Source organism: Mytilus californianus, unplaced genomic scaffold (genome assembly GCF_021869535.1).
Source record: "Mytilus californianus isolate M0D057914Y unplaced genomic scaffold, xbMytCali1.0.p SCAF_6, whole genome shotgun sequence".
Lineage (NCBI taxonomy): Eukaryota > Metazoa > Mollusca > Bivalvia > Mytilida > Mytilidae > Mytilus > Mytilus californianus.
Window position 1 is genome coordinate 12,059,424 of NW_026262712.1, and position 16,806 is coordinate 12,076,229.

A 16,806-nucleotide genomic window follows, 5' to 3' on the forward strand; every position below is an offset into this window, starting at 1 on the left:
TGGAGTTCAATGCAAAAGAAGTGGCTATTAAGATCTTACACACATTGAATAGTATTGCATGTTTTTAATGTTTACATGTTACCTATTTATTTTGACTATATATTGAGGTCTTTTGGATTAAACATTTAACGATTTTTTTACTTTTCAAACTTTTGGGTTTTAGCGTATAAGATAAGGTTCATTTCGGGGAAAAGTTTTGTTTATTTAAAAAGTATAGTATTTCATTTGTATGATATGCAAAATATCAGTTGAGTAAAACAATAAAACAAGTCAAAGGAACTTATTAAGTTTTCTTCTATCAATTTGCAGCAATGTTGTTGACATTACTAGTCAATGTGGGCTAGATCTTCATAGCCAATCTTTTTCAAACTGTTTGGCATTTTACTCCTTTTATTAATCAATTTTATTATCTTTCTTAATTTCAGATTTCTTACAGATCTTTCAAAAAACAATTAACGTCTTTGTGAACTCAATATTACTGTTAAACATATATGCATTAAACAACATCAGGTACACCAGAGAGCAAAAAGAGTGTCTCTGGTCAGTTGAACAGAGTATTTTCAAGAACTTGAATGTCTTTTCCAATACTTTTGTACGCTTGAGCAATCTTCCGCATAGTGGGTCTAACATTCTTTGCTTTACAAATAAGCCTCCATTCATCAAGAATATCCTTGTTTAGTTTCACCAAATCTCGTTTCGTTTGCCAGTGATTGATGATATCCCATGTCTCGAGGTCCATACCAAGTTCAACCAGAAAAAATAAGGATTTGTTTCCAATCAAAGGTGCCATTCTATCAATGTCTACATCCGAAGGAACCAGATCCCATTTCTCTGGATCAGTATCTAAAATAGCATGAAGTAACAATAGTGTCCTTATTATCTTTACTGTTTCGATCCTTATTAATCATTGACTTTCCAATATTTGGTTTTGAACGTTCCTGATAAAGGTGAATCCAGAAAAGTGCTTTGGACACATATAATTTACAATTTTTTTTTAGATTTTTTCCTGCTTCTTTGCATGTTTTGCGAATCCATCATGTATGGACTACACACATGTCATTCAGGAATTAATGATCGAAACTTTGGCTGCAAATTAACTGTTGGAGTTTGAAACCAAAATTTACAGATCGTGACCTAAATACACTTTCAACCTAGAATCTTGAGCCCGTATAAAATAAGTGATTTCATATAGCCATGTTTATGTGTTGCTTTTTTTTGTGGGGGGGGGGGGGGGGGGGGGGGGGTATATTTTCCATGCGCTCCCAATTGGTCATTTTAATTTCGTCATAACAGTTTTTATATAATTTGATGTATTTCTTTTTTTACAGAATCAGTAATAGCTATTTTCCTTCTACGTTTGTTTATTTTCTCTTCCATCACGTTTTCCTCCTTCAAACTTGCCCTGTGCAATTGCCAAGAGGTGTAATGGTTCAAATCATTACACACAGAAAGAGAGGCGAAGGATACCAAAGGGACAATCAACTTTTTTAAACTGGAAGGATCATATGACTCAGAGACCCCAAAAGAAATCCATGATCCCACACATATACACATAAAAGCTGTTGTAACCTTGATACAATATGCACAAGCTCATGGAGCACACGAAAAATAGTCAGATGATAGAGCAATGTTAATGTGTTTTTCATATTTTTCGTGCGTTCCCATTTGTAAACTAAGCTTTGGTTAAAAAGTTGTTTACATATTATGTGCATTAACATTTCATTATAGTGGTGTTGTCGTTAAGGTCACTGCATACGGAACAAAAAACTGTCATCGAAGTAGGAGGGGTTAAATTGGAATCATATCACTTTAAGATCCCAAAAGAAATCCATAATCCCACACATATGCACATGACACTAATGAAAACTGTGAACCCTTTGCACACAGTCAAAGCAATGCTTTGTAGAGGATGCATAGTAAACTTAGATAACCAAACTTCTGTTTTGCATAGTTTCCAAAAGTACATCTTATATTGAATTAATAGGAATTTGTTATTTTATTAAAACAATCTAATTGCTAGCTTCTGTACATGAAATGACCCAAATACCACCAAGAAATGAAAGTTAAATAATGCGATGGATTATATGCAATATACCTATATATATAATAATTTTTCGTATGATTTTCTAGTGTGAAAAGAAACAAATTATTAATACTATGTATAGTTTATGTTCTTTTAGTTTATACCTACACATTATCTATTCTATACAATAAACACAGACGATGTCATTGAAAAAATATGCTTACCAAAGTCCACAAATGCGCCTCTCATTACCTGTACAACGCAGATGTAACTATGATTAATATTTTACAATGCAATTAAAACCACCACAATTCATGAGAACCCTTTTTCTTAACACGTCGTTCTATAGAACAATGTAAGACAACTATTTAGCAATTTGATGTCATTTCGTCATTTTTTTACAACACTGAATAATGACACAAACAAGTCTGCTTCCTTGTATTTAGATCGACCCAATGACATGTCCACAATAATATCGGGAATTTTCTAAATTCATAAAGTTAAACGTGAATATATCTATCTTTTGTTGCGACTACTGGTCAATACAGATAGTCTACTTCTTGCAATATTGTTCCGACTGTGTTCTCAAAGAAGTGTTTGTTCGCCAACGAACTGACAAGACACATTCAGCTAGTTACGTCGAATATTCATTATTTTCAGCTTCATTAAGGTTAAAAAAATGTTACCATGTAAAATGAGGTCAAATACTGCTGGAAAAAAAAAATTGGGTATGTTTGTATCTAGTGTAATGCTTTATGTGCTCATCACTTTGTTGTACACTATGTCCTTTACACAGAAACACGTTTTTCAATACGATGTTGACAACTAAGATGAGAAATAAAACCTATATGATACTTCAACCAATGGATGACAAAAGCAGAGATATTTTATAACACACCACTTTTTCCTTGGATCCATAATTTAATCCAACTATTGCAACATGAATAAACACGACCTTAAATGTTTTGTTTTATAACAGCAAACTTCAAATAAAAAGAAATGACACTTCATGTGACGATAATATTCTTTTGTAATTCACTACGTAGAAGTGTTATTTCAAACTACTTTAGATAAGAAAGGCCATTTGGTTTAGAAATACATTTAAGCAGTTCAACAACATCTTAAACAAGTAAACTATCAAATTTTGTTGTATAAAAAACATTTACCTTGCACAAAGTGTGTGGATTTTGTATCTTTCCTTCCTCTACAGCTTTTTTAATTTTTCTGAAGGTCAGTGTTGATTGCCCGTGACAAAGACATAATGCTTTGAATTTCAGTAGCTGTGGTTCAGGTTCTACGATGAAGAGGTCTTTCCATTTGGTGTATGGTAGTTCAAGATGTGTTACCAATTGGCGAATCTCATCTACATTGTAAAGGATTGAAAGTCGACGAAGGTGAAGTGCTGACAAATCTTCACTTAGAAAATCTTCATTCGTAACTGTGGAAAAGGAATGAAATAATTTAATGTCAACAGAAAGCTATTCATTGTGAATAGTATCCAGATTTGAGATGAGGTTAATTTTTATGTTGAATTATCGATAGAATGTAATTGTAAATCCAAAGGTATGAACAAATAAGCAAAATAGTGTATTAATTGTACATCCACACTTTAGAAATGTTTGAGGCATGAACAGCCTAAGCCAGATTTAAAACACTTTTTTAAATTATTTGTTTCAATGCTATTTTAATTGATGTAATCTTTCAGCTGTCTAAAATCGAGCGACCCTGCTTAGTCTATCGTACTAAACTAATAGCTTGGTATCTTTGACAAGTGTTTACAACTACTGGGACGATGCCGCTTTTGATGTATGTTTCGTTCCTTAGAGTATCACAAACCCGGTAGTCAGCACTTTTTTGCTAACATGAATTATCATTGATATATTACTATTTTGTAAGTTAACTATTTCGTAAATGTTGAAATTATTCAAAACATTAAGGTTTGCACCCCCATATAGAGAAATAATTAGCCGTATTTGAAACAATTTGTCGGAATTGTTTGGTTGCAATGCATCCTTACTGCAAAGGTCATTTGTCTAAACGACAATTTTTATTCGAGCGTCACTGATAAGTCTTTTGTAAATGGAAAGTGCATCAGGTGTACTAAATCCCAGGTTTGATATATCTGTTGAGGGTTGACGCATTAGATTGACACGAAGCATACAAACAAACTAATATAAGGACAAAAGAAGCAATAACGGAACTCTAGTGTAAAGCAAATTACAACTTAGTCATACATCATGTTCTGTATACGTCTTCAATTGAAAATGGGTGATGACAAAAGGAAAAATATAAGTAAAAAGATATTTTGTTCAGTTTTGGTTCAGATTATCATCAATTTGATGTAAACAATACCTATAGAAAGTTAAATAGTCCATATTTAAAACAAAATGTCCATTTGTCTAAAACTGTGTGATAAATTAAATTTGATATATCATTTCTTACTATGTTTGACATCTGAGATCTTGATAATATCATCAGATTTATACGAATAATTAATAATTTTGTTTGCCACATACCATTTTAAAAACTTTTTCGATTCTTTCACATTGTTTTAAAATCAAACAGCGTATACAAAAACTATACTTTAAAGTATTCGAAACACTTTTTTCTCTAATTTTCAATTTATTTTCAATTTTTTCGGTCGGTGTGAGATAATATTTCTCATCTCTAGTGAAAACTTTGTTCTCGGCAAATGATTGGTCGAAATTCAATTACGACGTCAAATTGTCTTCTGAAGTTGCTTTCGTGACGTCATGCAAAAAGGCGACCATGCCTGATGACGTCACATGTACAGAAAACACAATTTTCTGAAATTATTTAAAAGGAAGCATAAACTTCGACAAAAGGTCGGCAATCCTCGCGTTTTAAATTTTAAAATCAAACTGCCTCGAGTGGAGAAATATCGTAACACACTTGATGCAGTGGTAAAATATATATGTTTCTAAAATGAAATATACTCAGTATGTTAACATTGTTTAGGTAGTATCAGAGTTTAGATTACGAAAAAAGTTTTAATTACAAGAAATAAACAAATATAGAGAAAACAGTTTATTGCATTGAGGAAGAGAAAAACAAAAATATGGTTTCTTGATTCGATGCATAAATTAACAAAGTTTGGAATTGAACAACATTTTAAAAAATTAGATAGAAATTAAAAACGAATGTAGGTGTTTTTTCACTGCTTTAGATTTTAAATCTAACAAATTGATATTTCGTCAGTGTATTTCCGCTTGCATAATTGTATTGCTTAGTTATTATGAATACATATAAAGCAAAAGAAGAATTATTATTCAACAAGTGTTCAAAACTTGTAGTCAAACATTAGTCAAAAGAATTGTTTTTGACATATTAAAATGAACTCTTAAAAGAAATTAAAATCATTCCTTTGAAAAGTTTTCGAACGCCATCACGAATCGGTTTATCGTTATGAATATTTGTTTCACAGTTGACGACGGATATGTTACATTTGTCGTAATCTCAAACCCATCCTCTCTTCCTCAAATGTGACCTACTAAACTAGATTTATCCACATGTTTGTATTAACACGAGCAACACGACGGGTGCTACATGTGGGGCAGGATCTGCTTCCCCTTTCGGAGCAACAGGAGTTGGTCATGAGGTGGGATTCGGACACAAGAGGTTTTTGCAGTGTTGTTTCTATTCTGTTTACCCTTGTATTTATATTTCACTTATTGTGTACTTTATTAGAAGAGTGTATATTGTACGGTATGTTTAATCAACTACAAAAACTGTTTTGCCGTTTGCTTAGGGACTTTTCGTTTAGAATTTTCGTCGGAGTTCTGTATTTTTGTTATTTTACTTTTTATCGGCGTCTTTGTCAATATAATATCAACTACAAACACATTTTTGTCATTGTCAAAGTATCAAGTACATCAACCTTTATGTTGGCAGCTTTGCTAGATTTATTTATTTGTTTTTTTGAATTTGATAAGCAGATGTGTTTGCATGTCTGTGATATAGGTTTACACAGTTTTTGCTAATGGATCCCAATTATTGTCATATTAACGTATTATGTCTGTTGGGGTTGCTTACCCAATTGTGTCAACGGAACTATAAACAATTATCATACACGTTGCATATGAAACTAGGTTTAAAGCCCCATTTTTCTTCTGAAAATGTCTGTACCAAGTCAGTTAAGTTGGTTGAGAACATTTGATGTTGTCAGTTATTTTAGACTGTTCCCTTTTTGAATTTACCTTAAAGTTCGGTATTTTTGTTTTACATTTTTTGTATGTCTATGTAGTGTTTTGTAAACTGCTTGTTTTTTTGTCGATGTTCGTGTTTTGCCAGTTTGTCTTTGTCTTGTGAGTTTGATAGTCGTTTTGGTATCTTCCGCTTCTTTTATACTGATTTCCTTTCAATAATCAGGTATATTTTATCTTATAGAAATTGTTAATTACGAGGATATGTGTCAATGCAGAGTAGATGAATTCATAAAATATTAGTTCGAATCTCTGTTTGTCTGTTTTTTCTTTTTTCACTGTGTATGTGAAGGAAATATGCCAGCCTGTTTGAACAATTAAACCTCAAAATATTCTTTATAATGCAAACCGTTTAGCTGTGTGAAACTAAAGTCTTCCTCTTCTCTGGAAATTGACTCAATGATACATTATTATATGTTATACTATATTTATTGGAATCAGGGAAGGGACTAAGACAATCAAAGCAATAAAGTCAGCTATTTATTGGAATTATTTTTTATTATTAGTTTCACACGTCTGGACAACTAGTTGCAATGCACTTTTGAGTGAATGCCTGATAAATAATACATTCCTACCTGGACAGGTAATTTCACACTTCTTCATTATTTCCTAAAAAACAAATGTAATTCATATTTTTTGTTGTACAAAATACTGAAAAAGATTTAAAAAAAAATTCTAAATATTAAATATTCACCAAATATATCAGATAAGTCATCAATCTTACAAGTTTCGTAATACATTGTGTTACTTGATTGTTTCGGAAAGGGGTCAACTTACACCGCCTAAAATGATTTGTGGGATGACATGCTTCTCACATTCGTCTTGATGTAATATATCTTTTTCCGACATTGTGTGCCATCGACAGTTTCCAATAGTTAAAATCAATATGAATGTATGAAAGATCTGATGGACTGTCGCAATGCGCATCGTTTGTAGTAAAATTGATACTGTTAATGTAATAAATACCACTGGGTCGATACCTTTTCGGGTTGACCGTAAGTCAATAAGGGTAATAACCGCCAGTGAGCGAGTACTTCGGTACTGGAAGGGAATATCTAATATTGTTTTATCAAAAAAGTTGCTGTCTTTGTTTTTAAGAATCATTTCAAGTTGCGAGATATATCACCGTCATGTAAAGCTCTGATTCAGCCCTTCAAAGTATACAGAAGGTTTAAAATATTGTAGCCTCAGGCATAAATGAAGAAATATTATTTATGAGAATGCGCAACTGATGCAGTAAAGTTGGTACCATTAATGAAAAACTCGTTTTTGTAGGATGTCTGCTGCTAAATTTTCAGTTTTTTTTCAGCATAAGACTCATGAAATATTCCATGTTCATAACATGATGATTTATTAGGCGAGTTTCGTCTCATCAGTGACACTCACATTAAACAAGACCAAAGTAATGTATCCATTTGTTATCTTTATTCGGTCTGTTTTACCGACAAATTGTATCATATCAATCATTCAATTATAAAAACAAGATTGGTTACTTGGTGAATCATTGACGGATAGCCAATCATTAGCGGCAGTGACCCAACTTACAAAAATGTAAGAAAACACATGAATGATACGATGTCCATCAACACACAATGCTTTCTGAGTAGTTTTCATTACGAATGCTTGAAAAGAAAAGCAAGCTGAATAAATAACAGCCAATAAACACAGAAACTAATATAGGATAAAAAAAAGTTGGATTTGTATGAAGTAAAGTGGAATTAAACCATATGTGTTGACAAGATGAGTATGGTAAATAAATGCTATTTTGTTTCTATCGCCCGTTAGTGATTGCAAAATTACATGAAACACCAGGTTTCAGGGCTAAACACAATGTAAAACGATTCTAACATCAAACGCATTACTGTGGATTCACATTTTTGTTCAATATCAATTTTCAGGATTTCGGTGGTATCGGTGACCAATGAATCTAAATGTTCAATGGTTATTTATTTTCTATAAGAATGAATATAAACTTTTGAAAAACCTCAAAATCAAATATCAACAAACATACATTTTTCCCACAATCTACAAAAAATGATACACATGAAACTCAACGAGTCAACAGTATATTGAACCAGTGGAATATATCACCAGGTACATGTTGTGTAAACGGTTTCTGTAATGGCTTGACCAAGTAAATCATGTAAGCGTGTCTTTCTCAATAATAAAAAAAAAATGAGACAACAATCTACCAAGGTAAAACGACAAGGATGTGAAGAACTATTGGCCTTTCATGCTCTACTGCGTTGCATTTTAGTTGATTTTCAAACTGTTTTGTGTCGAACGTCACTGATGTGTCCTATCAAGATTGTCTTTCATTTGCAAAAGAATGACACGTAGAACATTTTAAATTCTTTGTTTACTTACAACCGCGAATTCCACGAAAAATGGAATCCAAGAATAATGATAAATCTACAGTAACATATGTATGCCATTGAAATATAAAGTTTAACATGTTTAAAAAAGGATCAGAATGCACAAAGTTGTATTTTGAAAACAAATGTTCTTATCTAATGTTAAATTACCTTTTCTGTTATCCAAGAGCACATCACAAATTTTTCATGGTCCACTTTGTGTCCGGGACATACCCAGATACTATCGTTTTTGTTGAATTCTCCAATGGATAGCAGGCATGGATCTTTTGCAAAACTACAGCCTAAGTTCATTTCAAAAGTCCCTACGCTTAGTTCAGAGTTATCACTGCTGGTTTTGATATAAAGCTGACTTATGTTCTGCAGGGCTGATTTCAGACAATCGCAGATACTTGAAGCAAGGTCTTTCAATATCAAAACATTATTCTTAGCATGAACAAGACGGACAAAAATTCGTTCATCTTCACAGAGAATATGAATTTCTAAAGATGGATCAATTGTAAATATTGCAGATCTATGGAACAGCATGTCGTCCTTTCTATCGCCGTATTTCTTCACATCAAAAATACTGAGGCAGTGATTGATGAACCTGAATGACAAAGCTGGTGGTATTATAGCAGAATTAGAACTAAATGCTATGGCAATGTTTCTGTCAGTGAGGAATGGAGACTGAAGGTAACCAGTGTCATCCTTAGCCTGGACCATGCTAGCAACGAAGTAAAAGTCGGTCGGTATTCGATTGCGCTCGAGGTCATATCTCTTTGGTTCTACTAAAATATCAAGGTGGGTCATCACTGCTACTAAGTAGTCTTTGTGTTGTTCAAATCTCCGATAATTCTAATTTCTCCAAAGTTTCTCTATTGCGCTCTTGGAGATGACCCCTTTCTGGCTCATCAGATTCCATAAATGCTCTCTTTGTTTTTCTCCTTTACAGAATCTTTTATCGGTGATTATTGATTTGAAAGCATCAATGAGATATGTTGGCAGTAGTGTTAAATGTGTATCCAATCCCGGTTCATCAAAGTATAGAATTTTTCCAATAGCATGCTGAAATTTCAGGAAAACCTTGAGTTCAGCATCTGATAATGGTCTTATAGGATGCTGAGTGTTTATTTTTCTCAAATCGTCAAATGTAATTACATTCATATTCTCTCGGATAAGATTCTCGAATTCAAATTCAAGGGGGATAAAGCATTTTGGAAAGTTTTGTCCCCATGTTGGTTGGAGCTTTGACTCTCGGATAATACCTCTCCTGATCTTTGCCATTTCTGGATCATTTTTGTTTCTAGCATTTACAAATATTTTGTCTTCAATAACCAAATGTGACATCAGTGGGGATTCATGAAATATGCTCTTTACATCTCCAAACAGTTGTTCTTTTGTTTTTTCAACTTCACTCTAAAAATGTGACATATTAAACACGTTTTAATTTCAATTTGAGGTTAAATCTTAATGTTGCATGCAATTGTTTGAAAAACAATCTTCATTCCTTACCAGACTTTGGCTATATGTTTGGGTCTTTTTTGGTTGATACGCGCTTCCTTGTTTAAATAAGCTTTGTATTTTCAAATATGTTGAACTCTAGCTTCACTGAAGAGACATTTTATTGTCAAAATGCGCATCTGATTCAGAAAAATTGGTACCGTTAATTCCTTTACGTTGACATTTTTATAATAATGTCAGTAAAAGGTATAAAACATGCATATTTTAAATATCCAGAAAGTAGCAATATTACCTCTTTGTTCATAGTTAACACATTTTTACGTAACAGTTAACCAAAAGACAATGACAATGAATATAATCTTACAGACAGAGACAAGGAAATACATCAGTAAGATATAAACCATATCTGGTATTCATTTAGTGCATAAACTAATGATGTGTGTACTCACAGGCTTCAGCTTGTCTTTATGTGTAAAAACAATCATAATCTTGGGAAATCCATGCTGGCTCCCTTTGCAGTAGGTCACAATTGTATTTATCCAGAATCGCAGGTAATCTGTTTACAATGAAGTATATAATAATCGAGGGAAAAGGTGAACACTATTTTGAAATATAGATATTTTCATTTTTTGGTTAATATTGCTCAGTTCCAATTATTTCGCAGCTCCCAAAAATTACACTTTACCAATCATAATAACACATTATATATATGGTCAACTACAACTGGCTCTTCACGTTAAATAAACATTAGTTCAAGATCGAGATACAACACCGTTTCAATATAGAATAATAATAACAACACAAACAATATACGCAATGTATTGTTCCAAAAATACTCAAAGGGAAGGCAAACGTTTAGTCACACGAACCAAACATACATTGTTTGTCTTTTGTCTTTGCCTTCTTATTGATGATGCCTGCATTTTCAACTCTTCTTGTTCTACGAAGATATGTTAAAGGTAACTGACAAAGAACTAATTTAGGAATATGACAGTTGTTTTCCATTCGTTTGATGTGTTTGAGCTTTTGATTTTGCCAATTATTAAGGGTCTTTTCCGTTTTGAATTTTCCTTGGAATTCAGTAATTTTGTTGTTTTACTTTTAAGGGGGGTAGGGGGGGGGGGGTGGTGTTCGGTATCATCTGCCTCTCTTTTACTGAATGTACAACACGAAAATATCTGAAAATGTATCGTCTTCAGGTTTAGACTGTTCAGGTGATGTTAAAATCAAATCGCCAATAAATCCTATAATTTCTTCAATGTCTCAAAAATGAATCTATGCATTTATATTTAAATATAGTTTGATAATTTTTGCATTGTCACTTGAGAGTCACTTGCATTTACACATATTCTTATAAACATGATATACACAAAGTAATAAGCGGATGTGGTATAATTGCCAATGAGACAACTACAAATGTATGTATCATAATACAAATGATGTGGAAGTAACAAACTAGAGATTACCTGACGGTCTTCAACAATTAACAAAACCTATTCCGGATACTAAGCTTTAACAGGCTGTATCATGGTCCCCAATTTATAGTTATGTTATTGGCAATCATCTAACAGTATGTTGTTTGGTACTGTGGATTCATTTTTTTTTTCGGTTGGTACCAATTGACTTTGTTTCAAAAAACCTTGTAGTTGCGTTGATATTTGATTCTTTGTTTTGCTTTAATCTGCATACAACCTTTTATTGCACCTCGGGTAAATTAGTGACGTTGTAATTGGTTTAACGCCGTCACGCGGTGAACCTCTGTAGATTCGTATGGGGGTCAGTAGATTTCATAGGGGGTTCATGACTAAGTATAGTCTGCTATTAATGATTAAGTCATCTATTAATGATATTTTTATACAAAACTTGGCAAGAAAAAGTCCCGTGTGCGTTAAATTCATTAAACGGTTCAAAATGACCCCTACTGATTTTACTTAACGCCTATGGGTTCGAAGGGGGTTATAAGCAACTCATGTAACTTGTAATAGAACATTTGAAATTATTTGAACATTTAATTCCTGTACCCATGAAATCAATAAAGTTAAGTATCCAACGAATAATAATGAATACATTAATGTTAAAGGGGAATTAATTTGACTCAAATGATCGTTATTGATTTATAACATACTTAAACGTATATCCGAATTACAAAAAGTCTAAAATAAACAATTAGGATTACGTGGACTCGATAATATGTATCATTATTTTGTGTGTATTTTTTACTAGTCGTCATCTAATTAATCATTGAGATTAACCTCCGAAGACTGCCGACGGTCATATAACCAATATAAACATTAACATATACATATAAATAGATAGCGACCACGTGCGATCTGAAGACACAAGTTCCTTTTTTGGTTGATACTATATTGGAATGACTTCCAAAATTTGCACTGTGATTAGTTAGGGCCCCGCCTAGTGGCGGGTCATCCTTTAGTGAACAGTCTGTCCGTCCATCCGTCCGTAACAAATTGTGTCCGCTCTTTATCTAGAGAACCATTTTGAATTCAAAGTTTATACTTGACATGTATATTATCCAACACCAGAGGGTGTGTCATAATGTATGTACAACTTTCTGGGTCAAAGGTCAAGGTCAACATCTTTGGTTTCAGTTGACAACCCCATGTCATATGGTACAGATCATGTCCGCTCTACATCTTGAGAACCGTTATGATTTCATACTTTATAATTGACATGTATATTAACCAACACCAGAGGGTGTGTCATAATGTATGTACAACTTCCTTGGTCAAAGGTAAAAAAATTTGGTTTCGATTGACAACCCAATGTCGTACCACACGTTATTTACAGCGGGGCCCATAGAGATTGCTCCCATCTCATTGATGTCTAGTTCGTTTGAAATTTATGATTATTTTTAATGTGTAGTAGTAAACATATAAAAGACGTACATGACGTAAACTCTTCCTAGTTTTTGTATCTTTACGAAAATATTATTCATATACAATTTTAGTACGTTTTGAAAACTTATCATACAAGAGAGGCAAAAGATACCAAAGGATCATTGAAATTGATATGTCGAAAATAAACTGACAACGCCATGGCTTAGAAAAAAATATACCAACAGACAAACAACAGTATACACACCACAACATAGAAAACTAAAGACTATTATACCTCTTGCAGTTTTCGGTCCACTTTTCCCTGGTAAATAATGCTCAAATTGACATGGCTCATCAAGGGTCCTACTACCATCCAGTACAATCAAATAGATGGCTCGGTAGGACAGGAAACTTTGGTGCGTGGAGTAAAAGATATCTTGACCTCCAAAGTCCCATATTATTACGGGAGCTATATGTCTTTGATTTAACTTTTTCTTTCCTACTCTTAATGATTGCTTTAAAATGTGTTCTTCTGTAATTGAAACCTTTATCTTTTTCACTTCTTTGGAAACTCCGAAGAATCTTTTAAGTTTTGTTATTATTCCAGGATTAGAAACAGTTTCTACAGAATGTTTCAAACCAGATGCTGCTTGCTCTACTTCAGATAATTGAGTCAATGTTTTAATTTGTTCTTTGGAAGCGTGCATAGACAAATCTTCTGGAAAACTGGTATGCTTTGTACCACTTAGAACCAAAGGCGATCCTTTTTTTGTTTTTGGCCTATGTTCTTGTGATTCATTTTCTGTTGTAGTATTTACATAAGTTTGGTGAACAGGCATCGGTATATCATTAATGACGTCTTCGCATTGTTTGCATTGGATGTATTCATGGAAATAATTAGGTTGATCACTTGAAATTAATGGATTACTTGTCATTGTCCTGGTGTTATATGGATCTCTGTGTTATGGAACGTCGTCTTGCAAAACCTGGTTTTGATTATTCTCAGGAAAAACGATATTTTGCATTGCCCTGTAATTGTGATAATCTCTTTTTTGTTCTTGTAAAAAGAACGGTTTATTTTGAAATTTCCTCGATTGTGTATCTGAATCAAATTGAACATTTGGTATTGGTCTTTCGTGTAAAGGACGCACTTGTTGTTTATCTATGTCGAGAAGGACTTTTGGCCCAGAAGTTTTGTCCAGCGGATAATCTGGTTGTTTTGTTAGATCCAGAAGCACATTTTTAACAATCATTTTCTGATCACCTTGTTGTTTGTGTAGATCAAAAGGAACATATGACACTTTTCTTTCGTATTTGGAATCACATCCTGTTTTATCTAAATCAAGAGGGACATTCAGTACTGTTTTTTGGTCTAAAGGATGGTCCTGTTGCTTTTGTAAATCAAGATGTACATTTTGCACTGGTATTTCGTCAGGAGGATGGTCTCTATTTTAACTGGACTAAGATGGACGTTTGATACTGGTCTTCCGTCATTTGGATCACCTTGTTGGTTAGGTAGATCTAGAAGAACATTAGTGATTCTTCTGTCGTCTGCTTTACTTTGCGTTGGATTATTCCAAACACCTTGTTCTCTTGATTTGCTATTATCCTTTTCTGATTCGACTGGAACACCTTGCATTTTATTTCTCTCCCTAAACTACGTGTTGCTCGTTAGATCGGACAATTTGACCTGACGTCAGACTTTCATTGCAGTGTTTGCTTAAATCAGTGGATTGTCCTGTTGAAAGACTGCTAGTAGGAATATCAGATGGTTTCTGTCTTAACGACCTGCTGATGGTCAATTCTGCTAAAGAGAAATCTGGAAATAGAAAGTAGAAGGAATGAGCGCATGCAGTGAAACAGATGATAGACCTTTGATGATTTTGTACCAGTTATTTTAGTACTATATGATCGACAAATGGATAGAAAATTAAATCCATCCGTAACATTTGTTTTGTTTTTTCAACGAATTTTAAGTTGTTGAATTAACGTCAATATAATATCAACTGTAGAATATTGAATTATTAGATGTATTGTTGTGAACGTGACTGCTTTTGAAAAAAGATTCGTATATTTTTCTTTTGTTGTGTTTTGGGACATCAGCAGTCGATGAACATTTTGTCCTAGAGGACAGCATTCGTTCAGTAGGCGATAAGTCATTAAGAGAAATTGTTCAGTTCGACTGTTTTGCAATTTTTTTATCGATGTTCCCAGTTATTTCCTAACGCGACTTCAAGTAATTTTTTAGAATTGAAGGATTGATAAAGGCAATATTTTAGTAATTAAGAATGAATTTAACATTTTTTTACAAACCAAAAGGTGCTTAAGATAACATGTTTATTAAATAAAGGCAACAGTAGTATACCGCTGTTCAATAGTCATAAATCGATTAAGCGAAATAAATCTGGGTCACAAACCAAAACCGAGGGAAACACATCAACTACAAGAGGGGAACACTATAAAAAACAAACGCCAACATACATAGAAACGGACTATCTGATCACAACTGCCATATTCCTGACTTGGTACAGGACATTTTTAGAAAAAAATGGTGAGTTGAACCTGGTTTTATGGCTAGCCAAACCTCCCGCCTATCCTGGCAATGTTTAAAATACCGCTACAATGACAAAATTACGTGACAGGAATACAATACAAATTAACGCAAGAACACTCAGGACAGAGAAATACATAACTACATACTATAATAGTACATTACAACATGTAAACCACAGAATAATAACGGACACCTCCCATGAATTTACGACAGTACACCCGGACACCACAATCGAATTATAAACTGTGCGTCACACGAATGTATCAATAGCACAAGACGTGACGTATTTTTTGTGACGTTTATATTATCACAGGTAAATTTCTGAGAATAAATTTGTTTTATTGTAGACATGTACAAGAGTATAAGATTGGGATTGAGTTTGTTATGGTGCTTTTTTATGTCTTTTCTAACCATGACAATAACATTCAAATGGAATTGTGTTTGTAATGGTGTTATTATTTGTATTTTCTAACCATGTCGGTTTTTCTTCTAAATCAAAACTGTGTATAAACAAAAACATCCTGTGCATATAGACTATAAGACTATATAAGACATTAAGAGTTACAGTGTAATTCTAGGGATGCAGGGTTGGAGTTTGGCATCAAATGAAACAGGCTGTAGATTAACACAATTAACAAAATTAATACTGTAATCTGACTGAACAGCATATTATGAACCTCTGAATGAAGGTATTTCGTATATTTATAACAGTATTAGATTTTCGATGTCAAATAGGCAAAGAAGTGATCTTAGCCGATCCTCTCTACAAACATGTTTCTACGGGGTAATTTCAATTTCTGTTAAGATCATATACGATTTTGATTTAAAAAACCTTAGCCTTCTTATATCATTTTAGCATTTAAGGATTTAGAAATTATTATTGGTTTTAAATTACCGCATTTATAATATCAAAAGTCAGAACTAGAATAGCAATTACTTGGCTAGTAATACTTCTGAGGACGAACCAACCCATATATACGCATTTTTCCTCAATAAGACACAGTACGACAAGCAAATCAATTAAGCAGCAGGCAAGCCTAAAAGATTTATTTGAAGGCCATGCATTGTTTGGGGTAAACATAACCTAAGTGTCTTAGATGTTTATTTCCTTTATAAACACAAATTACAGAATCAAATATATCAAATAAACGCATCAGAGTGTGTACCACTTGTCTGGTGATACATGACAGGACAAAACGCCCGCTAGCGGTGGTATCGACCCGTTGTCGGTAAAAGGCACCTACGATATGAATTGAAAATAAGGAGATGTAGTATGATTGCCAATGTGCACCAAAGCTCAAATGAATTGGAAGTAAGCTATTGTAGGCAACCCTGTGGCCTTAAACAATTTGAA

At 33.3% G+C, this 16,806-nt stretch overlaps 1 protein-coding gene across 1 annotated transcript; it reads right to left on the minus strand.

Moving 5' to 3' along the window:
- Positions 1-654: 654 nt before the first annotated feature.
- Positions 655-13,664, minus strand: LOC127704909 (probable serine/threonine-protein kinase roco5). The gene is made up of 7 exons (XM_052209142.1): positions 13,194-13,664; positions 10,511-10,617; positions 8,772-10,016; positions 6,822-6,855; positions 3,190-3,461; positions 2,248-2,275; positions 655-843 (listed from the first exon to the last, which is right to left on the minus strand). The coding sequence occupies exons 1-3, from the start codon at positions 13,603-13,605 to the stop codon at positions 9,456-9,458; spliced, it is 1,080 nt and encodes a 359-aa protein (XP_052065102.1). The 5' UTR covers positions 13,606-13,664; the 3' UTR covers positions 655-843; positions 2,248-2,275; positions 3,190-3,461; positions 6,822-6,855; positions 8,772-9,455.
- Positions 13,665-16,806: the final 3,142 nt, after the last annotated feature.

What these genes read in the sequence shown, in the direction of transcription:
- LOC127704909 (XM_052209142.1), bottom strand. Translation starts at nt 13,605, where the DNA reads ATGCACGCTTCCAAAGAACAAATTAAAACATTGACTCAATTATCTGAA. An exon ending in TGGACCGAAAACTGCAAGAG is followed by an intron (nt 10,618 to 13,193) that starts GTATAATAGTCT and finishes CATTGTAAACAG; the next exon opens with ATTACCTGCGATTCTGGATA. An exon ending in ATAAAGACAAGCTGAAGCCT is followed by an intron (nt 10,017 to 10,510) that starts GTGAGTACACAC and finishes TCACATTTTTAG; the next exon opens with AGTGAAGTTGAAAAAACAAA.